At 39.2% G+C, this 25,011-nt stretch overlaps 3 protein-coding genes across 4 annotated transcripts; all 3 read right to left on the minus strand.

Annotated features, from left to right (window-relative positions):
- Window positions 1-665: 665 nt before the first annotated feature.
- On the minus strand, window positions 666-8,894 carry fam20cl (family with sequence similarity 20 member C, like; the record flags this gene model as incomplete). The annotated part of the gene is made up of 10 exons (XM_081384772.1): window positions 666-1,224; window positions 1,307-1,366; window positions 1,469-1,550; window positions 1,752-1,861; window positions 2,178-2,358; window positions 2,443-2,558; window positions 5,032-5,124; window positions 5,839-5,917; window positions 7,363-7,538; window positions 8,518-8,894. The coding sequence occupies 10 exons, from the start codon at window positions 8,892-8,894 to the stop codon at window positions 975-977; spliced, it is 1,524 nt and encodes a 507-aa protein (XP_081240898.1). The 3' UTR covers window positions 666-974.
- Window positions 8,895-12,458: 3,564 nt separating this feature from the next.
- dnal4b (dynein, axonemal, light chain 4b) lies at window positions 12,459-16,334 on the minus strand. 2 transcript variants are annotated; one of them, XM_081384248.1, is made up of 5 exons: window positions 16,222-16,324; window positions 15,667-15,749; window positions 13,378-13,464; window positions 13,178-13,261; window positions 12,459-13,090 (listed from the first exon to the last, which is right to left on the minus strand). In XM_081384248.1, exons 2-5 carry the CDS (start codon window positions 15,736-15,738, stop codon window positions 12,926-12,928), a joined length of 408 nt encoding a protein of 135 aa, XP_081240374.1. In that variant the 5' UTR covers window positions 15,739-15,749; window positions 16,222-16,324; the 3' UTR covers window positions 12,459-12,925. The 2 variants fall into 2 exon arrangements, with proteins under 2 accessions (XP_081240374.1, XP_081240375.1); XM_081384249.1 differs by lacking the exon at window positions 13,378-13,464 and having other exon boundaries at window positions 16,222-16,334.
- Window positions 16,335-20,538: 4,204 nt separating this feature from the next.
- On the minus strand, window positions 20,539-23,929 carry nptxrb (neuronal pentraxin receptor b; the record flags this gene model as incomplete). Its single annotated transcript, XM_081384185.1, has 5 exons — window positions 20,539-20,772; window positions 21,236-21,415; window positions 21,498-21,739; window positions 21,829-22,063; window positions 23,237-23,929. The coding sequence occupies 5 exons, from the start codon at window positions 23,927-23,929 to the stop codon at window positions 20,539-20,541; spliced, it is 1,584 nt and encodes a 527-aa protein (XP_081240311.1).
- Between the last annotated feature and the right edge of the window lie 1,082 nt (window positions 23,930-25,011).

Genomic DNA, 25,011 nt, shown 5'->3' on the forward strand with positions numbered 1-25,011 from the left:
TAATACCTCTAAAGTCGGATGCCTACTGCTCACTTGTACATAAAAGTGTAGTTTATTTTAGCCACTTCCATACAACTTGCTAAATCAGTGATAGACAGAAATCAAAAGGTCTTCAGATTACGTGCCAACTGCTCCGTTCATACATGCGCCTTTAGTTTGACCTATCCTGGACACAAAGCTGCGGTAGCACCAGCCTCCTCATAATCTACTAAAATAATTATTTCAGAATAAATCAAGATGTAACATTTATTTGTCAGGTAAAAATGTATCATGCCAATTACACAAGTAAATGATTAAAAGCCAATTCAGAAATAATAAATACAAGACATCAATTACTCAAAGATTACTCTAAAAGTAAGTAATGCATTCCTGACAGAGACACGCAGTGATGTGTGAGTGTTTTCCAACGGGGGGGGGGGTTCCCTGGTTACAGGTTCCCACAGACTGCTCTGCCACTTACCATTATATACCCAGACCAGAACAAAGGGTTATACCAATATTTTTTAGAGTTGTTCTGGGTCAGTTCATGTACCCCAGGGGGTAGCACCTGGTTTCGGGGGAGATGAGAGAAATCTTGAAGAGACATCACCCAAAGAGCAGAACAGGATTCTTCTGAGTTCTCAATCTTTCTCATTATACCAATGACTGCAATGAACTCTGTCTTTGAGATCTTCTGTCCAGGGTGTGTTTTATTGCTTTATTGCAGGGTAAGTTTTATCTCAGCTTAGCAGGAAAATCAGTTCTTACATTGGGCAGCAACAGTTAACTATCCACTACATGAGCATCTTCATGTTTTATAGCTTCAAGTTTTAGGCGTTACACTTCCCAAAAATTTGAGTCAATTTTGTCTCAAGTCATGCAACAAGCAACTGGTCGCAGATGGTTATAATCCCCTTTATTTAACATTAATTAACAACCCTATAATGTGTCATTGATTTGTTATACAACTCAATATAAATCTAAATAATATCACATCAAGCCCCAGGGTAATCAGTGATGTCATCATATATGACATCACTGTGATGTTGATGCTGCTCCAGACAGTCTTGGATGGTTTGAATGACTGTTGCCAGGCGACGGTCAAGAGCCAAAAGATGTGGCTCAGTAAGGAGGGGTGCCACTGCTGCAAGGGGATCCTGAGACAAAGATGCACGCATGACATCGCTCAACCGATACGTCGGGAGAGAGAGCAGACGTAAACGAAGCAACGTGGAACGACGGATCCTGAGGGAAAGAACGAGGGAATAAGAAGCTGATAAAAAACACAACCCCCTTTAAATTGTTACTTACAGTATGTTCACTCTACCTGCAGCACTGCACAAGAGGAGCCAAAATGGAAGGTTCATCTTTGGAGTGACGTCCAAACCTACAACACGTAAGTTGCACACAGAAGTATCACGCCCGTTCAAACTGAGCCAAACAAAACTATGTCAGAAAACCTCTTGGACTCTTGATTTTGAATACTCACGCTCTTCCATTATCTAAGTGTATAAGAAATGTGTCATTGCCAAACTTCTCAAATGTTTCATAGTGGTGCCTATCCATGTTACCTGAAGATGGTAGATGGAAAGTATCAGGAAAACATGAAAATTTTAAAAAAGAGAGTAGATTTTAAAAAGGAAAGCAAGGTAATTCAAAAACTTTCATGGTTCGAGTCCAAAAACATGGCATTTCTGTGATATACATAGAAAACTACAGTACTTTTTTGTAAGTGTTCACCCTTGAGTTATCTTAACTGATCCATTACTCACTCATGAGAAAGTCGAGAATGCTCATGTCAATCAGATCCACCAATCGAGTGCCTCGGTCGTAGGGAGGAGACTTTTTTACTGAGTCACAGTAGTTTGTGTCTGTCTCCCACCTGTTACAGAAATAATCATTGGTTACCTACTGTGGTTCCTCATTTGCGAATCACACAAAAAATGTACAAAAACACAACAAAGACAAACATAAAAAGAAACTTTGAAAGTCAATGGGGTCCAGAAAACAACTTTGGACCCCATTTGCTTTCACTGTATTAGAAAAACAAATACCAAATATTTCCAAAATGTCTTATTTTGTGTTCAACAGAAGAAGCATACAGATTTAGAATGTCCTGAGGGTGAGTAAATGATGACAAAGTTTTTATTTTTGGGTGAACTATCCCTTTAAATAACACAAACACACACTCCACCCACAGAGCCAGATTGCTTCGACTGTAGGACCGCTTCCAGGGGCTCTTCCACGAGCGGCGATGTGCCAACGACAGATCTGGAAGCATAGCAGCCAAAGACCCCTCAATCATGACGGGACGCCCACAGATAGCATGCTCCGTGGAGCAGTAATAGGAACACTGGCCGTAAAAACACACATTCCCCACTGCAGAAAGAGAAAGACAGATGGTGACTTACAAATACACCATGCTTCAGAGGAAGTGATGGAGAAGAGTCAAGTGGGACAAACCTGGGGAGGTGTAAAATGTTGTGACCAGTCTATGGTCAGTGGTGATATCTTTGATCTCTTTTTTTACATTAACAAGCCTCCCAACCACTGGAGGCATCCTCCTGAAACCCAGTATCCTTAAAGTGAAAGAAAAAGAGTTATGTTCAGTATTGAATACAGAATGTGTAGTATAATGTCTACTATAAACCTTTTTTTTATGTAAAATAGCAGAAAATATTCAAAGGTAAACCGTTTTAAATAGCTGTAATTTTATTTTCACGTGATCTTATTTCCAGTGTGGGGGTATCACATTACAAGTAATGCAAATTACATAATCATAATCAGATTACTTTAACTATGAATCTGATTAGGTAACTTGCTAAAACTATCTAAGAAACTAGTAAAGTAACGCATTACTTTTAAATTTACAACAAAATATCTTTTTCCAATCCTTTTTCAAATAAGTAACAAGTTGTTTTCTCATTTATTGACTGAGAGTCAATAGTCAGCTGCTCTTCCCTGGGAGAGGGACGGGCGGAATATCTTTTGTTTAATCAAATTCTGTTCCGCCGCTGGCGTCTCAGTCAGCAGTACACATATTCTCAGTAAGAGCAGCTTCTCTATCTCTGGGTCTCAAGAGGGCATAGATGGCAGTGAGCGACGCTTCCATGCCCTGCCACTCCTGTCCCCCTCTATCGCCAGTGGGCAGTAAAGTGTGTTTCGGGGACCGCACCAGGCCTTCCCACACTCTCTGCCCCACCCTGGTACCAGGTAGTGTTGCACAGCACACTCAGACCCCACTTCGGGCCGCCTCAGTGCCTCCTGAGTCGAGTCTCTGTGTTTCACCTCACTGCTCCACCCCAGGTACATCCGTGGTTCCCCTACTTCATTGTACCCAAGAAAGGTGGTGGGTTATGGCCAATCTTGGACTTGTGAACCTTGAGTCGGGCCCTGCACAAGCTCCCGTTCAAGATGTTAACGCAGAAACGCATTTTCGAATGCATCCGTCCCCGAGATTGGTTTGCAGAGATCGAACCTTAAGGATGCGTACTTTCATGTCTCGATTCTCCCTCGACACAGACCGTTCCTGCGCTTTGTGTTCGAGGGACAGGCATATCAGTACAAAGTCCTACCCTTCGGGCTGTCCCTGTCGCTGTGTGTCTTTGCGAAGGTCGCGGAGGCAGCCATTGTTCCACTCAGAGAACGCAGCGTTTGCATTCTCAACTATCTCGACGACTGGCTGATTCTGGCTCAGTCACCAGATCAGTTGTGTGCATACAAGGAAATGGTGCTCAGTCACCTCAGCCTGTTGGGCATTTGGGTCAACTGGGACAAGAGCAAACTCTCCCCTGTGCAGAGGATCTCTTATCTCGGTATGGAGTTGGGCGTATACGTGCGTTTATTTGCTCAAGTAGTCTTCCCAGAAATGGCTACTCTGTTGAGTTCCTCAGACGTTGCGTCTACCCCAGAGACTGCCATATGTTGCACTACCCTGCTCGGCTAGTCCATATGTGTAACCGCCACAATACCTCCCTTCAAGGGTATGCTTTCCCAGCGTTATCCAATAAGTCACACTGAATGGATCTTGCAGAACAGCAATGACTGACCATCTCTGCTTAGAGCTCCTACTTTTGCCCAACATGGCGTCAGGCCAGGAGACTCAAGCGGAGCGCTGGTAGCGCAGCAGCAGTGGCGTGTTGGTAGATATCCCCAATTCGCCAGCATCTCTGACGTACGTAGAGAGTGACTGATGAAGGGGAACATCTCGGTTACATATGGTAACCCTCGTTCCCCGGGGAGGGAACAGAGACATACTTCCCATCGCCACAGTTGCTGAGCTTCTGCTGTACGGCCAAGTCACAAGTCCGGCTCCTCAGCGGAAAAACAAAGATGTGACGGACCTGCTGCTCATTAAATGCTCACGCCGCAATGCACAGCAGCTGGGGTGCAATTATCGCATGCCATTGTGCATTGGCTCGTTTAGTTTACACTCGAAGTGTATTGGTCTCTCATGCGAGATCCCCAATTCGTCATACGTACGTCTCCATTCCCTCCTCGGGGAACGAGGGTTACCATACGTAACCGAGACGTTTTCAACTGCAATGAATGCAGAGGAAATGTCTCTTTAAATGGCGACCACCACTGATGTGCCGTCACACCAACACTCTCAACACGGGGGCGTGGCTCGTGATGCAAATCTCGCTTGCCAAATGTTCATTGGCTTGTTTTGTTTACACTCAAAGGTGATTGGGCTCTCAGGCTAGATCCCAATTCGTCAGTTCACTTCTGGTGTAACGTTGAACATGATTAACTGATAGGGAACTAAGTAATGCAATTAGTTACACGCATTACTTATAAAAAATAACTTTCCCAAACACTGCATGTTACATGATCAATTTTAGATAATTAACTTTTGGACGTCTTTGCTTTGATTACTGGAAAAGGATTTTTGTTTTTAATATAATTTTGATTCAGAGTGATTAGCTAATTAATCATTCAGAGTGATTTGTGAACCAGTTTGACTGATTCACTGAAAAGAACTGACTCATAAAAACAATTCACTTACAAATTAATTATATGGCTGTACATGTAGTATACAGTCTCTCTTACCTGTCCAGATGGAAGGCTGCGATCTCAGCATTGTGCCTCTCAAAGTCAGAGAAATAATACAGATTCACATTGGTCTCCTCCTGCCGTTCCTGTCTTCAGTTGAACGAGAATGATCCTGAATTACATTAACATATCTGTGCTACTTTACTGTATTCTTACATTGTCTTAGGGGTGGTTCAATAGTTCAATAGTTCATTAGAACAACCATTGCACAATTTTGAATTCCAGTGTTTGACTGTTGCACGTGACACAGCATTCGAAAAAAGTGCCGTTCAAGTTAAAAATAGTTTGTTTGTTTTTTTGTCTCTATACCTTATGGCTTTTTTTTCATTCCACTGCCCTGTGTTTCATGTTTTTAAATCCTGGTTGGGGCCAGTTCACACAGAACCCATTTTTGCATTTAAAAATGTGAGACACAGGGCAGTCAAATTGAAAAAGTGCAATTTATTTTAACCTGAGCGCAACATTTTTAGATCACTGTGTCATGTGTGAGATGCTGCAAAAGACACAAGCACAATGTCTGTCTAGCACATGTTTATGTTAAAAAACAATGGAAAAGCAGTGTAGTGCAATGCAAAAACACATTATGTACTGTATAAACAGCCCCTAAGTTTTTAAAAGTCTAAGAGTCTGTGGTTTAAATCAGAATGTCTCACTCATTACAGCACTGAATGCTTTTAAGTATTAATAAGTAAATAGAAAATGTCTCTATCAAACAGTCACTTAAACTATACTCATATATACATACACAAATAGACAAGTTAGATATGACTTAGTTATACTAAGAGGCACATGCTTGGGTCTTACTTCATGGGTTTGAAGAGTGCCTGTCCATAATTACGAAATGACATCACCAACTTCAGCTGTGTCCCACCTGATTTTTGCACTGAAAATTACCATAGAAACCTTTAAATGAGACTTCATATCTCACAATTACAACTTTATTTTTTCATATTTGCATCTTTATTTCTCACATGTAATATTAATTTTATGTTCAATTCTCATAATTTCATGTCTCACAGTTGACCTCATAATTTTGACTTAATTTTTCATAAATGCAAAGTTCAACCAATTCATCTCTCTTTCCTATCTATACACAATCTTATTCATTTTTGTCTCAACCTGGTCCAGTTCAGAACTGAGCCAAGATCATTTTATTTTGCCCTCCTCCTCCCCAGCACCACCTGTCAAGATCTTCTACTACTTTACCTTCCTAATCCCTGTAATTTTATTTTTTTAGAATGTTTGAGCAGAAAACATCATCTCAGAAAACATCATGTGCTCATGTCCAGCAGCAGTGTAGCAGATTGAGTCCTCCAAGATCAATTCTACCTACACTCCATTCTTATCAACAACATGCTGTTAAATATATTTTGAGAGTTGCATGGTTGAACTGCTTTTTAAATCTCACCATGGGATTTTACCTTAAAGGACAAGTTCGGTATTTTACACTTAAAGCCCTGTTTTCAGATCGTTTCTGATGAAATACAATGGTTAAGATTGAAATTTGGACAAATGCTGCTGGCCCGAGAATTTTCGGTTTCTGTGGTAGCACCCCCACCCCCCACCCCCACCTACAGAATGGCTGCATAGGTGCACTGGAACAATCCCTCCTAAAACGCATTAAACTTTCGTTTATAAAGACGTGAAACTCACCGAGTGGTCAGGGGTGTTCACTGATATGCTCACACAAAAATCGCTGCAAAAGATGCTTTCCAACAGGTGTTTTACCATTCGTTGTTAAACTGTGGACCTATTTTTCCAAACGCCTCACAACCGTACATTCTTCCGTTGAGAGCTTGAATAATAGACACTCCTACAGAAAGAATACAAACAACCCCACTTCCGGCGGAGTAATACCGTACCTCACAGCACATCCAAAACAAGTCAATGGAGTTTGACAAAAACTCTGATAAAACCTGTTGGAAAGCATATTTTGCAGCGATTTTTGTGTGAGCATATCAGTGAACACCCCTGACCACTCGGTGAGTTTCACGTCTTTGTAAACGAAAGTTTAATGCGTTTTAGGAAGGATGGTTCCAGTGCACCTATGCAGCCATTGTGGAGGTGGGGGGGTGCTACCACAGAAACCGAAAATTCTCGGGCCAGCAGCATTTGTCCAAATTTCAATCTTAACCATTGTATTTCATCAGAAATTATCTGAAAACAGGGCTTTAAGTGTAAAATACCGAACTTGTCCTTTAAACTTTGTCTCACAATTTACTTACTTATTACATTACTGGAAGATGGAAACGTCTATACACCTCTAATCCTCCTCCCTCCTTCTTTCTCATATAAAGACCTTGCCTTGCAAAATTTAAGGTCACCTACCTGCACTGACGATGCGGTGGGAGGCCAGTTGCTGAGTCAGCGCTGACAGGTTGGGATCTTTGTGCTGATACATCTGCCAGCGAGATATACCAAGGTGAAACCGGAGCCAAGGCGGATGTGTCTCAACACTGGTGTTCCAGAGGATAGGATCATAGCCGTCCTCATTAGCACTCAGCCTAAGAATGGGAAGTTTTTGACTGTACAGCAATCATAATTAAAGGTGCACCAAGTAATTACGCACCAAGAACTTTATACTGACATCTAGAGGCCAGAATGCTGCATCACACAAAAAGGATTTTTTTCGGTTGTGATTATCTTGACACAGACTGATTTGTGAACAAGTTATACTGAATCATTGGCCCTGTTTACAGCTGGTATTAAGAAGCGATTTGGTCGATTAGTGGACAACGCTAAATGCAGGTGTAAATGGGGTCTAAAAAGTTTTGAGATTGTCCACTTTCAACCACTTCCAGAGGCAAAATGCATCCGACCGGATTGCTTTCGTAGTGTAAACGCTCATGTGGTCGAATGTGTTCTAACAGCCACAAAAGACAGTTTACTCTCCCCCTACTGACCTAATGCCTAAACATAATGCGCTAGCCAGAAGGGATTTAAACTTTACTGGCTGAAAACCCAAATTTGGTTTGAAGACGAAAAACATACCAAGCACAATGTTCTCTCACCATTCCTGATTTCTAACACACACTCACAGCGTTCGGCGTGGTCTTGCGGCAATGAAAGATGCTGCTCCCCGTAAGTTTTTCTGTCGTCTCCTTTTGTGTTCATATGTAAATTGCTGCTTATTTCGTCCATTAGATCGAAAGATCTGAAAAGCCCATTCATTTACCCACCCATGGACCCTCCCCTCGAAGAAATCAGGACAGAAGTGGTCGAAAGTGGACAAAATAGACAGATTAAAATACCAAGTGTAAAGGGGAATGTGTCTCCCTCATCTACTTGTGATCCAATCAAACAAAACGCATTTTAATACCAGGTGTAAACAGTCCCATTGAAAAGATCTCACTCGAAATTCACTCACAAATGAACCATCACTATGATTTACAAGTAGGTTTTACTATAGCCTGGATTGGAAGAACAAGCAAAGCCACATGTAGCCAAAAATAATAAAAATAAATGACGTAATAAAGTCCTCACCACTGCTGTATGTTACTCCCTTCCTCTTTTCTCTTCGTTCGAACTTTCAGCAACCAATCACCATTAGGCACAGGTGGGGTGGGCATATGATACAGCGGATGGGAGTACAGAGCCTCCAGTTTGGCAAGGTCACCTGCTGCGCTGTCTATTTCCACCTCCAGGGTGTCACTTCCTGCAGCAGCCATTGTGTTTGTTGAAGTAGATGTATTCTGAATGAAGAAGCTGATGGAGGTCTGGATGTCAGGGTGTGAGCGGGGCTCACAAGTAGTGTGGTATGTGGACAGGACAAGTGAAACCACAAGCAAATGCAGACTCAGGAAGACAATGAATAGCCACATACGCAATGTCTGTGAACGTCGACGAGTGCATACTCGCATTGTACTGAAATGAGATGCCAAAGGTAATTAATTTCAACTCTACAGTCGTCCGTATTAAAGAATATAGAGCAAAACATACCCGGCTTCCAGATTAAGGTGTTTTCGTCTCCGTCCGCCTGGACTAAAAGGAAGCTCAGTTTGTCCTTTAGACCTTCATTCCCCTGTTTGCTCCCTTGCACTCCCTGTTTCTCTCAAACATTACAGAGGAGAGGTGCCAGGTTAGGTTGATCTGAATGGATGTGTTTACTTTCCCCCCTGCAACGTCTAGCACACGTCAGAGTTGTAGTGTATTCTCTACTCAGAAGAACCTGAATTGACTGTTAGGGGAGAGTGGGGTAAACTGTGCCACTTTTTACCAAAGTTGTCTTCTAGCCTCCTGCGACCCAGTACATTTTGCCCTTTTTTGGTCACATCGGGAATTTATGAAGACAATATGTGTCCTGCATTTTCTGTCCAGGAGTATCTTACAGAGGCTTTACAGTGATTCCAAATGTTGGGGGTTTGGCCATGAAAACTTACACTTAAATTAAATTTTTACTTACAAAAAAATAGCTGACATTCATACTGAATTATTTATTATTATGCAAGGCAAGGACAAGATTATACAAGAAACAATTTAATAACAAATTACTCAGTTCCATCTACAGTATATCAGATCAGCTAAGACAACGCTATTAATATTGATGAAAATAATTGAATTAATATTACCAAAGATTATTCAAATAAAATGAAAAATAAATTTAAATAAAACTTTAAAAATATTATAAAATGTTATAAAAATATATTAATAATGTTTAATATATTTATAAATAAATTTATAAAAATGTTTTATAATTTTGTTTATTTTCAGTATTTTGTTTTTAAATTTTTATAAACAAAAAAAAATTGTTCATGATCGAAAAATACAGAAATTTGATTTTAAAAAGCTGCTGTCAATGCTAACATTACTGAAAATAATTTTTATAATATCAATCTAAATCAAATTAATAAAATATGAATATTTTAACAAAATTATAATATTAAAAAGTGAAAATGTAATAAAAAATTTATATTTTATTTAGCATTATTCTATATCTTTTATTTTCAACAATTTGTTTTTCCAATTTTTTAAACATAAAACAATTTACATTCTTGATAATAAAAAAGCAGGCAAAAAAATAAATAAAAAATCCTTGGTTGGACTGAACAAACAAATTATGAGATGTTGCTCCTTCACTGAAGTCTTATTTTCCCCCGTATTCCCTGTTATATGCTTTCACATTAAAATCATTTTTAACTGCCATGTAGAGTACAATCCAAAGTCTACTAGACTATTCCGAATCAGCTGGGACAGGAGCACAAATGCTCTTTTGGGTCTCATAATCTCACCCAGTATATCTGACGGGGGACCTCCTCACCATGGTAAATCTGAGACAGATAGGCATGTGCATCTCTCAAGCACACATGCGCCCACATTCACCACATTCACATCTAATCGTGCCCAGCAGATGAATAACCCGGAGAACACCTCACACCGCCTGGTGTTTTTGAGATCATTTCTCTTGCATCATGGCATGCAATCAGAAATCAGATACACAGCAAAAGGCGAAGTGTATGGCGTTACTCTAAGCCAATGATGATACTTTAGATAAATAAACACACAGAAGTGCATGTACACATATAATTAGTTATCATTCAGCACCCTGTATAAGTGGATGGTCTATTATGTCTTTATCTGGGTTGCTAAGGAACAGTTTTGAAATTAAGCTGATCAAAAGGGAGACACCAGAAGGCCAAACGATTAAAGCAAAGTTGTTTAGAGTGTGGGAGGCTGTTTTCATTAAGTGCTGCAGACCAAAAGATTGGCTACGGTTTTATAATATGCCAGGCAGGAACGTGCATTCCACCATTTCAAGCGCACACAAAAGTGAAAATTCTTACAAACCCATTACGGGGTCGGGGTGATATTGGTGCCTGCGAATGTACAAATCATAACCGTATATTTCATTAAGTGATATAATGTTAATATACCCATCTTTGCCTATCAGAATCTTTCACGCAGGAACTTCCTTTTACTGTTTTTATCATATATTATTCAGTAATGTATAGCTTTACTTGTAAAAAAAAAACAGATTTGGCAATATTATACAGTAAAATTATATGCAATGTTAATTTAGCTTTCACTGCACAGTTACAGTTAACAAATTGACATGTTTTGGTGTAGAATTTTTACTTTTTTTACAGTGTGGTGATGCAGTTTCATTCCTATTTGAATTTACATGAATGCAAATAAGATTTGAAAGCTGCAGCAGAGGAGATTTCGGTGCTTTAAATATAGTGCACAGCTTCTGAGCAACTTTTATTATGAGGCTCTGTTTTTTTTTTTTTTTTTTTGGAGCTCGACAGCAACTGTGCCCATGCACTTTCATTGAAAGTAAAAGAGCAGCATGAACATTCTGCTAAATATCTGTTTTTATGTAAATGATGACAGCATTTGGTAAATTATTACTTAAGCATAATGTGCAATACCTGATGCACAAGTGGATGTACTTTTGCTGTAGGTATGAAGGTGAGCAAAGAAAGGTTACTGTGTATAAATGGGAAGGAGGGCACAGTAACCTGACAGCAGGTCAGTGTGTGTATGTGTGTAAACAGATGCTCTGAGCCAGATTTCTACACTCCCTTGTGCAATAATGTGTCAATAAAATGAGCCTCAACAACTTAACACTAGAACCCATGCTCTTTAAAACCACTTAGATCCACTCAATGCATACAGGCTAAACAAAATAAATCAACTGCCTGACACAGGATGTGGTTTAGACCAAAGGATCATGGTGTTTTTCTCCACAGACAACCATTTAAAAGCAGTGTTGGGGAAAGTTACTTTTAAAAGTAGGCTAATGTTACAATTACGGATGTGCACGAATACTATGTTCGTAAAGGTAATGGCGTATTCTACGGAGCCCCTAAAGGAACATGGTGATTGGTAATGTCAATGCTTTTGCGCTCTCTCACAATTATATAGTTAATTATTTTGTACATAATTTGAGGGTATCAGGGATCAATATGAGTGGTATTGAAGTTGCTTTTTGAATGCGCTATCTTTAAGTGAGAAGTGAAATCTGATGTACTGTATGTAACCGACTACCGCAGCAAGACTCACCATGTCCCAGTTTAGGGCGTAGAATGTATTACTCATTTTCCGTGCATTTCCGAATTCGGATTTAGCTTCGACCACATCCCTAGTACCAATATTGCGTTACTCACTAAAAAAGCAACTAATTGAGTTACTTAGTTACTTTATATGGATAGTAATGCTGTTACTTTTGGATTACTTTTTCCTCACCTGGGCTGGCTTGTTCATTTCTTAATAACAAGAAAAAAAAGGTATATTTTGTCAAATGTTAAAGGCCCTTTCACAGCAAAAGTGAAATTTACATTTTTAAGATGTTTTTCATTCTAAGAAAAAAAAAAAATTTTTTAACAACTTTTCATTGAAAGGTTCTTTGGCGAACCAAAAATAGTTCTTTAATGGCATATGGGGCAAACATTTTTAAGAGTGCAAGATAAAAAGGTACAAAAGAGTTTCACTTCTATTGGGGTTTTATTACACATGACATAATAGTCATTAATAAAAACAAAAACACATTGCAGTTGTGCAAAATTTACAACTCTTATAAAATATCGTAAATATTAAAAACAGATCATACGTATTCACATATTAATTAAAAAAATAGCATTTTGTCTTATAAAAATACTTTATCCATTCAGAAAAAAATGGAAGGAATAGAAACGATAAACAGGACGGACAGAAAGGAGACAGATGGAGAAAAGGAGTGGCAGAGATGGACAATAAAACCCACAGATGGCCTGCCAGCCAACTGTTAATATGAAAATGAAAACATAAAATGCTACATTCAAAATAAAATGTACAAAATGATGCACCCTGTTCAGTACAGGATATATAATCAATCAATAAAGAAACATATACATACTTGTGAGTGAGTCACTCAGTGATATATACTTGTAAGTGAGTCATTCAGTGTTTTGAGTTAGGAACACTTCCATACGCACACCGCCAAGCTTCCACCGAAGAACATGTAAAGAAGATTCTTCACTTCGTGTGTAATTTCGAAACCAAAGCCCTCGCCAATCACCACATGCCAAGAGTTCCCAAACTTCTTATCCATCGACTCCTTAATCATTTTAGCGGCGCTCTGTTGAAAAGGAACTAACGTTAGGAATCACAAATGAGATCTTATTAATATCTAAACTACTTCTTTTAGATGGGAATGTGAGCTCACCTCATTATTAGAGGCAAACTTCTCGCACGCCGTAACGCAGAGCTCCATGGTTTCCACCCGCATCTCCTCAGCCATATCTGTGTGCTGTGGAGGAAATACATGTAGCGGCTCAATTTGACCCACATCGATTTTTGGTGGTTTGATGTTTTACTTGAAGTTTTGTGATTTATTTTTATTTTTATAAAGGGTCATGAACACACCTGCAAAGTTTCGACACTCTGACGTATTGAGGAATGTGCGTACAAAATGTATATGTTTCGACCCGCATATATCATGGTTAAAGGCAGCTGCACAGACACAAAATAAAACCTTTTTTTTTGTTATGCAAATTTCCCACATACTGTCTGAGGGTACTATTGACAGTAGAGCTATATAATTCTGGAAATCTGAAAATCTGAAACTGAAAATCACGATTTTTTTGTGTCAAATAGAGATCGCGATTCTCCCATGATTCTGAACAGACAACTAAACAAAATAACGTAATTAACTAGAGGTTCTGACAAAATGTTAGTTGCTGCAGTCAATTTAAGTGTTTTGTTAATTTGAATGAACGGTTCAACGACTCACTCATAAATACTTCACTTGTTTCATTACTGGATGAATCAGCGTTTTAGAACGAATATCTTGAGTGAATGATTCAGTGACGAATACAATTTTAACAGTCACTTGTCGCCACCTACTGGTGTAATGATGTTATTGATACAATCGTTATTTAACATGCAAATATTAGCTATATTTTAATCACTACTGTAGACTAGGGCTTTGACTTTTGCCGGAGATAGCATGGAGTCGATTCTGGCTTGCCTCGCCCCCGATCCCTCCCCCTCCACCTCTTCCATCTTGCTGGGATGTAGTGTTGACAGGTGGGCTCTCTTGTTGCTGGTCGTCGCGTGGTATGTGAGTTTGGTCCTACATATTTTACACATCACTTTGTCCTTACTCATGATTTTTCCCTGTTTCTTTGGGAACCCAAAGTAGCGCCACACGCTGCTTTTCAAATTGTCAGGAGTGTAGATTTCGAACTTCTCGTCAGCCGTGGTTGTTGTAGCCGTTGGCGCGGCCATAGTTTTGGTATGCAAAATAGGCGCTAACCAGGACGCTACCGTCACTTACAGGAGCCCAGATGACCAATAATAGCCTTGCTAATGAGCTCGCGATTCACAACTTCACCAGGCGTGAAAAAGCCTCGGAATCTGAATTGAAAACAACGTTTACAAGCAAACATATTTACAAAAAATAATGCCCATAACAGGTTCAAATATTAAAGGCTGCCTAATATTCGTTCGAATATCATTATTTTTTTAAATATTCGAATTATATTCGAATAACGAAGTTCGGAGTCAAAGCCCTACTGTAGACATCAGTGTTTATATCTGAACTATCAACTTTTATCCAAGTACTTCTATGATATTATGAATATTTGTAGCACAGAAACAATGATACTGTGATTTTGAAAAGACTGTGAAGCTGTTTAATACCTATACATGGCAACTGCTTTCTATGCGTCAGCGGCAGCGCAAACGCAGATCTGAATGTTCTGGTGTGATTTTGTCAAAGGTTTAATAGACACAGGAGAATCGTTGTCATTTAAGAATAAGATTGCATGTGTTTCAATCGAGATTGTAATCTTTCAACGATTAATCATGCAGATCTCATTGACATTTACATTTATGCATTTGACAGACAGAAATAAAAAAGGTAATTGCAACTTTATAACTTACAATTCAGACTTTTTTTCCCCCACAGAATTTTCTATATCTCGCAATTCGAACTTTATAACACTCAACTGCGAGTTTATGTCTTACAATTCTGAAAAATTAAAAAGGTCATTCTGGCTTTTTTTGTACATTTTTTTCTCAGAATCGTGAGATATTATTTTGCAATTGCGAGCTATAAAGAGAGAAAAATTAAGAGATGTGAGATATAAAAATTGCAATTGTGAGGAAAAAAGGCGGAATTGTGAGAAATAACTTTTTTTATTCTGTGGCGGAAAGAAGCTTCTATAGTTTATAATATTCATAACTTGTAAAAAAAAATATTTGTATAATCATGTTTGTTTGTTTTTTGTAAAAACTTCACAATATAGTGTCATAAGTTAACACTAGTTATCTATAGTTAAAATGAACTAAGAATGAAAAATACAGCATTTATTAATCTTAGTTCATGTTAATTTCAACATTTACTAATACACAAATACAAAAGTTGTATTTTTTAACATTAGTTAATACAGTGTGAATTAACATGAACAAAGTTTTGTATTAAACTAAATTAACAAAGACCTTATTGTATGTAAAGTGTTCCCTTTTTTTCTTTTTGTAGTGTGTGAGAAGTTTTAAATGTTAATGGTTTTTGCCAGATTTTAGCTGGTTTCCAAAGTGTGATTTTTGGTGAATTGTATTTGACAAGCACCATAAAAATCACACCCAGAATCTGAACCTAATATAATGAGATCCAGGAAAATTAAAATCCATTTAAGCAACAGTTTTTACCCGTATGAGAGGAAAGCTGTGTAGTCTCTTATAGTCTGCCTCGTCCTTCTTGCCATCAACTGTCTCTGCCATGATGTTAAGCTCTAGATGAGGAAACATTAACAGATGTAAGATACCAGAAATCATATCTAATAAATCTAAGATGGGTATGGGAAACTGTGGTATCATTAATACCATGGTATTTTGATATATACTATAGTACAGCAAACGTACTTAAAAGAATACAATGACATTTCTATTATAAGGGTTTAATGACACGATATTACCATGGTACATTGTCCAAACAACGTTATTACCATAGTACTTTTTTGATAACATAAATGTAAAATAAAAGCATATTTTAAGGTGGTTACTAATAGTTCTGCATGTTTATGAAGCTAGCTTTGCTTTGAAAAGCAAACAGTATAATATTAGGAAACCTGCTAGCTCGTTAGCATTGTTAACTCACTTGATTTGCTCGGTCTCTAGCTTTTATTTCCATTAGTCTTTTCACTACCTAAGCATTTAATGTTGCATATAAGCGAACGCGGAAGGTGTGAAGAGACATTTACGTACCGTAGTGAAAGAAAACTCAAGTTATATGAGCTTAAACCGACGTCGCTAAGGAGACATGTCCACCATAGCAACCACTCCTGCGCGTCAGCTGAGAGCGTAGCCCCGCCTCTCGCAAAAAGAAGCTACTCTTGATCAGGGTTGCCAGGTGCCAGCAAGGTTTTCCAGCCCAAAACCTCGTCAAAAACCGCCCAAAAAACCGCCCAATTTTTTGTGTGGCTTGTTTCTCGTTTAAACACATTAAAATCATTAACAAGCTTTAAAATGACCCATTTTTCGACTTAGCCTATCCAATTTTAGAAACAATATGAACGCAAAAGTAGGCTACTGATCTCAATCAGACTATTCTACTAAACTACAAGCTTATGTTACGGAAAATAATGCGATCAACTTATCGATGAGTCTCTTTATTGTCAATAAAAGTCACTTGGAAAAAAGCATTCAGTAGGCTAACATAAAAACAGTGGATATATGGACATAAAAAATAACCCACTTTAACATTTCATTTATTTCAAATGGCAACATAAAACATGCATATTAGGGCTTGGAGGAAAAAAAATCGATTTTTTTTTATTACAGATATTAATTCAAATTAAATTGCTTCTTTTTTTCTTTTTTCTTTTTTTGCCCTTGCTTACAGATGAGGTTGACCGAAGTTATAGCCACTTTCGTTTCAACAGAGGATGAAATGTGTCGTTACAGAGCTGCACCATTCTTTAAAAGTCTGTGATCTCGATTCAAACACTCACGCGATCTTCTTCCATTTCGTCTGTCAAACCTTTGACAAAATCATATCGCAACATTCAAATCTGTGTTGGCGTGCGTGCGTCACTTTAAGGTAGTGGGAGGGAGTGAGGTTAAAGCCGCTTGTCCACCAGCGTCCGATCAATTTTTGTTTGGCGTCGCGTCAGAAATCATAAGCTTTTAGGGGGCACATCAGCCAGAGTTGTAGTGTGTGTGTGTGTGTGCGCGCGTGCGTGTGTGAGTGAGTGAGTGAGTGAGACTGCTGCCTGCTGAACATTGGGTCGCAGGAATAAGGATCTTAAGTGCCGGTGTTTTGGGAACAAAAACCCGCCGAACTGATCCGAAACCAGCCCAAATTTTATCCACCCGCCCAAACCCATTTTTGCCCGCAAAATAGATTGCAAAACCGCCCAATTGGGCGGTAAACCGCCCAATCTGGCAACCCTGCTCTTGATTGGTCATTTGGCGTGTCGGTCAAGGAGTTCAAGAACACGTCATGCACCTGTATTTTGTCATTTGGCGAGATTTTCTTTATTTCGTAATGTCTATTGGGACAAAGCATGGAAAATGCACAGGTAATAATGTTTTAGGGGGAAAAATTAACAATTTTGAATTTGTTTTATTATTATTGCATTTACTCAAGATTATTTTAGAAGGATTATTTTGAAAGAAAACTGGGGTGTATGATATGGAATGTAAAGATTAATAGCCTATACATTATGCTATTTTTTTTTAAAGAAAATACAGAGCTAATTGTAGCTAATTGTGTTTATAATGTAGGCTAATACCTCTTGTTCTTGTGGCGTTGAGTAATAAATAATGGTAATTTCATTGGTGTATTCTTAAAAAGGTTCCTTTAAAACATCCAACGGATCACATCTGTTATGTATAAGTCAGCATGAATCAGAAGTCATGATAATCTTTACTTCCCGAATGTGACATATATCCGAGTTAAATGGCTTCTCAAACAAGAACAAATGTAGGGCGGGACTTGGTTTTTGTCCATTGCAAATCGTTTGGATGGCTGGTTTGCTATTGGTCAATCTCATGTGAGTGACAGGTTTCCCCGCCCTCGTGCCAGTAAACGCATCATCACAGAAAAGAAGAGATGTCACTGCAAGAGGGAGAGGAAGTTATTTTGATTTAGGATTAAAGGCACATGGATTTTAGTAACATGATGTGCACATCAGACAAATCATTTATAATAAATACTGCAATATTCCTTTAAAAAAAAAAAAAAAGAAAAAAAAAAAGAATTGTCAACTTTCACAGTGACTTTAAAATATATAATAAACATTATTACTTGCTTTTTAAAATAATTCACCCAAAAATGAATATTAGCTATGTTATCATGTCATTCCAAAACTGCATATTTACACATCTTCTACCCACACAAGTAAACTATCCATTTAAGCTCAGTATTTTATGAGCACAGACAGCAGCTGTGTCACGTCCCCATTCAACCCCTGCACTGCATGATGAAAACTGCCCTCTAGATGCTGCATCCGTCCCGCCACATTCATCTTTGTTTTCTCTCACTTTTTACTGACCTGCATTAAGCTCTAGATACATCTGTGCACAGCTGCTGAGTTTGGCCCAGATAACTGTCACGCTGATCTGAGACCTGTCAGCAAGAGTTTATAGTAATGTTATATTACATTACAATTCACACTACTGCAGTACCGTCATTTTTTGTAAAATAATCACTTACTTGACCTAATAAAAACCTTTTTAGTTCCCCATTTCAGTCAAATAAAAGGCGTGAATTATAGATGTGCGCTGCGGTTAAAAGTTAACAGCAGATAAACTTTACAACAGTGCAATAAAGCTCAAGTGATTTTAAATACTTTCTCCGATATCCCAATTTAGTATTCAGGGACAGCGTTAAGCTAGCCATTTGTAGGTTAGGATATACATTATTTAAATGCATTCGGATTTTGCGGCACAGCGTTTGATCATCTAAAAGCTTTCCGTGAGTTTCCCAGACAGACCACGCTTTGATTTGTGGATTATAGGGGATTTTCAGTTACTAGATAGATTTACAAATAAAAGCAGGGGGAGGGGATAATCTAACCTCTGATGTGAGCAAGAATATAAAAGGAAGTTAAGAATGGTACCTATGAGAAGAAGAGAAGAGGCTTGCAACACATGGGAGTCTGGCAGAGCGTTACCAGAAAAGAGTCACTTTATGAATGTGTCAAACAGCAGGGAATAAAGGTACACCACCCTTGTTATGGTATTATTTTTTATGTGATTGTGTTTTCTTGCCCAGCTGCTTGTTTATGATTGTTAAACTATTGAAAAGATGAAATTAATTGAAATGGCAAATACAGATTGTACAGAGCAGAGGAAATGCACAGAGAGAGAGAGAAAAGAGAAGGTTTCTGGTGGGAGAGAAGCTTCAGGGGTCAGTGAGTGTGATGGAGGGGGTGATAAACACACATCTATAATTCAGAAGCAGCATGAAGAGAGTGAATGAGAGGATGAGAATGAAAATAACCAGGATTTGCATAAATTTTCATTCTAACCATTGAGCCAATTATAATCTCATTGTGCATGTACAGTGTTACTCCATGTATATGTTTTGCTTTGGATTGGTCTAAGGAGTAGTGAATAATAAATCCAATTTAAGACAATGCACTCTCATATTTATTTTCTTCACGTTTTTAATATTTTCATCCACATTTGTCACAATATCATTGTAGATCCTTGGTGGTGCAAATATGAAGAAGCACTACACTGACATTACAGCTGATCATCAACCAATTGCAAGAGTCAAATAAACAGACAGGCACTTCCCTAAGCTTTTCTCTGTGGTGGGGCAAGGAGGGCTATAGGTACAATGCAAAGGTAACAAGACAAGATGCTAAATACTGTTTTACATTCATATTTTCATAGTGAGTGGGCTGCATATCAGATCCTCAAAATTTTGTGTGACGTTTAAGATACTAAGCTTCAAATAACACATTTTGGTTCAAATATTTTTGGATCTCGCTGAACCTGTGAGAGAAAATACATTGCAGAGTAAGTACCCATTTCACCAGATGCAAAAATAACAACATTTTAAGACATGTTCTGATAAAGATAAGACGTTGTACACCGTCCTTTAGGTGCTGCCGGACTGAAAGTGACCCTAAGGAACTGGAAATAAAAACAAGAAAGCAAAAGGCTGCTCTGGGAAAGAAGCGAAAGCTCCACTTTACACAAATAATGGAACAAGAGCAAGACAAGTGCTGTGATAATGAGCCACATCCATCTTATTAGAAAAACATTCTCTAAATCTGAAGGGACCACTGTGCGGTAATGCTTTAAGAAGGGCATGAAATAACACAAGCAACACGAGACACAAACAGGCCTTTAAAAGCCATCGGCAGCAGCTCTATCCGAACGAACACAATCACACACACAGACAAATCCCTTTCCTGTAGAAACGAACACTCAGAGAGAGTGTAGCTCTACCGTAAATACATTCTTTACTTAAACCGGGACCACAGCACAATTGTCATACATTTCAAGCCTTATTTTTTCTTATTTACCACCTCCTTAAAAAAGAAAGGTATGAACCCATGGTCCCGTTCATTGCCGAGGATGGGAGCTCTGAACACAGGGGTCCACGTGGTCCTTGACAGCCCCACCAAACACGTCCACATCTCGGTCCGTCCAGGGCACCACGTTCCCCAGCCGTGGCGATTCTGGGCAAGCCGCCAGAGCGGCTACTTCTGTTGGCGACAACACCCGGTCCCAAAGGTTAAATAAGGAAAGCTCCCCAACAAGAGCCTGGGATGCGTCAAACCGCCCACCAAGGGTGTCCTGCAGTGAAGCCAAGGAGAGCCGAAGGGTTACACATAGATAAACACAATGTTGCATCAAAAATAATGTGCAGAAATGGTACCTTCAAGGAACAACACCTTATCAAAGGGGTAGTACCCTCAAAGGTACACCTTTGTACCTTAACGACTCCTGAAGGACGCAAACAGTGTCAGGGAAAAAATGTCCAAAAATTGAATCTTAAGGGGTAAAACAGCTTGTCACTGGTGCAGTAAAAGGACAACTTTGTACCTTATCTACCCCTAAAAGGTGCATGTTAGTAGCTTAGAGTTGAAAGATTTACCATTTAGGGTGCTACTAAACTTTCAGGGGTGTGAAGGGTACTGCCCATGTTGACAAGCTTTTGCACTCCTAAAGGTTAAAAATGTTAGCAATTTTTTCTGAGAGTGAAGGTGTACTTTCGAGGGTGTATTCAGACTCTTCCAGAACTCCCTGTCTTGCTCACCTGTTCCTGTCCCAATACCAAGACGCCCCCGGATTTGATTGGGTGCCATGCGGATAACCCTTCACCCCGTCCTCTCAACTTTCCGCTTTGATATGCTTTCCAAACTCCATCCCGTAGGGTCCAACTCACACATATGTGCTGCCAGATGCCCTGCGGCAAAGATAGAGGCAGCTGTGCCACCTGTAAATGGAGGGAACGGTTGAGTCCATCAACTGTATTCTGCAAGGAGGTTGCGGATGGAAGGTGTGGCGATGTGTCTTACCTTATCATTGATGAGTAGTTCTGCAGGATTATGAATTCCCTGCAACAGGACAATTTCATTGGGTTGTTCCGGTACAGCATAGGAAAATGGTGTCCCAATTCCACTCTCCGCAGGCTTGAGCCACAGACATGCTGTGAAGGCGTACATCTCTGGAATATTCCGCCTGACAAGCCCATACATGTAGTTAGTTCGCACGGGGAAGGAAAGTTTATACCCTTGGGGGTAACTGTAATCTGTAAGACCTGAGGAGACAAGATTAAGAGAATGAGTTTAAAATCGAGAGACAATTTCACCCCCTTTCCCCTGAGTTGGACCCAACCCTCCTCCTTACTCTGTTCCAGCTCTGCAATACGCTCTTGCAGGGTGTTGAGTCCCTGGTCGATGTGCTGGTGGTGGCTCTGGGTCTCTTTGCGCAGGTTCTTCCTCTCCTTCTCCAGCAGTCTAATCTTCTTTTCCAGCTCTCCCTCCAAATCCTCCACAGGCCTACCAGGCTCGCCCACCACTACGCTCCCCAATGTGCTCACAGTGTGCTCAGTGTGGTTCAACGCTGCAGGGCCGATTTCCAACTGAGAGAGAATTATGCAAGAGGTCATTATTGCAAAACCTAATGTATCCTGTTTAGCGTGTTTATCTGATTATATTAGATTAATTTGCATTACAAGAACTTAATGATGTGCTGTTGAATTAGAAAAACTTTTAACATTCAAAGAGAGCAAGATGTTAGTATTATTTCTGATCCTCAAACACCAATTATATGTTTTTAAAAGACTTGGAATATGATGCATGAGTTGTACAAACTACCTTTTTAAATCGTTTATGTTGCTTTTACATCCTTTTGGAAGCTTGGGCGTTCCTTAATTGCATAGAAAAGAGCAACCACTTATTCTTCAAAATACATTGTTCCTCATAATAGAGTCATATGGCTTTGGAACGACATAAGGTTGAGTAAATTCAATTCACATTTATTTGTATAGCACTTTTCACAATACATATAGTTTCACAGTAGCTTTGCAGAAAATGCATGTTTCAATGATAAATAAATTTTGCCCTAACAGGAAATCTATCATAAAACCAAGATATTTCCTTTAACCTCTTTAAATGATGACAGAATTTTCATTATTGACTATACCAATCCGTAACATTGTTATTTTAGTCGTATGTATTTTATTGTTTAAAATATCTTAAAATAGCTGATATTTAAAATTTTCATTTAAATTTTACTTTTTGTAAAGTAAATTGTAAATGTTACTTTTCAGTTATAATTTTAGCAATTTTAGTACTTCAACTTATTTAATTTCAGTTAGTTGACCAGTTTCCCATTTAATATTTATATTTTATTCCAGCTTTATTTCAATTAATAAAAACGATTTTTAATAGTTTTTTTTTTTAGTTTCAGTTAACAATAACAACTCTGATCCATGAGTCTATATCACAAAATCTACAAATCAGGTGTAGCTGAACCTGTACTATTCTCTCCTCCCTCATGATTTATGTATATGCCTTTCAGGAGATGAACAAGATGGAGGGGAAAGGAATCACTGTCAAGGCGAGAAAGAGACACAGAGACATACTACAATATCTGTGAACAGAGACACTTCTCTCCAAAATCCCCAAACATTTTGATGCATCTTTGCAAACAAGTTTATTTACAAAACTGTTTCCCCTGCCCCAGCACCAAATTCCCTTTCAGACAGAGAATTATACTGTCAAGTCTTAAAGAATGTATTATTATTACCAACCTCCAACTTCTCTATGCGATCTTTAAGTTGAAGGATCGCCCTCTCCAGTTCCTCCACAGCCCGCGCCGTCTGCAGCTGTACTGCAACCGAGCTGCTCACATCATCCCCGGCCATGTGGCGCCGGTTGCTCGCCCACACTCCCATACTCCGCTCGTGCAGAGTCCTCTCCTCCAGTCCGTTCTCACACTCCGTGAGCTTCCCGGTTAGCTCCGTGATGGTCTTTTGGTCAATGAGGATCTGGTCGTTTTGTTGCATGACGATCTGTCGGAGCTCCTCAGCAGTGATGCGGAGGCTCCAGTCCTCCTCGTCGGCAAACGGGTCATCGGCTTGTTGTCTCAAATCCCTTGATTTGCAATCACTGATGGGAACAGGGGTACAAATGAGGCGATCGAGGGTGAACTGTTTGGGACTCGGCCCAGTCACGTCCCCAGTGCTCAATTCATTGAGCGACGGTATCTCCAGGCCGATGTCCAACCCGCCTCCTTCATAAGATTCAGCACCATGGAGAGCTCCGAGCGGGCCGGCGCGCGCCACGGATCCCGGCAGCGGCTCCAGCAGTGAGAGCGAGCTGTTGTCGGAGAGCGCCTGGGGCGCGGCGGCCGATGATCGCGAATACACGCTGGCGATGATGCAGATGCCCACGCCAAGAAAAACCAGAAGGCCAGCGGACACCAAAACCACGACGAACTTCATCACGCCAATTGAGATTTCCTATCAAAGCGCTGAATGTACCTTTAAGTGTGTTTAATAATTACAAAACAAAATGTAAACGAGATCACATTCAGTTTTCTCCACCAGAAGCAGGTGTGGATGAAATAAAGGTCGATGCATCGGTTGTTTTCCCTTCGCCCTCGGTAGATGATGCTGTGCCTCCTCCTCTCGTGTTGCTAAGCGCTCCTCCGACCGGTTACTATGGCTACTGCGCGCGAGACTGTGATAAAAATGCGTGTCACGCATGTGTCACATATATATAATAAACACCTTTTGGTCTCTTCATCATCAATGAATGCTTTGGCAGAACATGCGAACAGACTGAGATGCTGAAAAGAAAATGCATAGCCTATTAGAACATAATAAATGAATAGAATTGTTATACCAAAATTTAGTGATTCCAATTTGAACACAATAGGACACAATTTATGTATACCTTTTAAGTTTACCCAATATACACAATTTAATGGTTTGGGGTTCGTAAGATCTTTAAATGTTTTTGAAAGAAGTATCTTATGCTCACCAAGGCTGCATTTATGTGATCAAAAATACAGTAAAAACAGTAAAATTGTGAAATATTATTACTATTTAAAATACATAGCCTCTATTCGATTTGAATATTTTAAAATTTATTCCTGTGATCAAAGCTTTATTTTCAGCATAATTACTCTGTGTCACATGTCCATGTCATTCTATGATTATTTTTGAAACTTTTCTGATGATTATTATTGTTGAAAGCAGTTGTGCTGATTGATTTTGTTGTGGAAACCGTAATACAACTTTTTTGGGGTTCTTTGATAAATAGAAAGGTCAAAAGAAGAGCATTTATTTGAAAAGTCATTTCAACAATGTAAATGTAACTCACCGCCTCTTGTTTCATTCCTGAATGAATTTATATTAAAGGGGTGGTTGATTATGATTTCACTTTTTTAACTTCAGTTAGTGTGTAATGTTGCTGTTTGAGCATAAAAAACATCTGAAAAGTTACGACGCTCAAAGTTCAAAGCAAAGGGAGATATTTTGCTTTTAAAGAAATTGCTTTTTAAGGACTACAACAAACGGCT

Source organism: Scardinius erythrophthalmus (assembly GCF_964197995.2).
Source record: "Scardinius erythrophthalmus genome assembly, chromosome: 14".
In the NCBI taxonomy this organism is placed as follows: Eukaryota; Metazoa; Chordata; class Actinopteri; order Cypriniformes; family Leuciscidae; genus Scardinius; species Scardinius erythrophthalmus.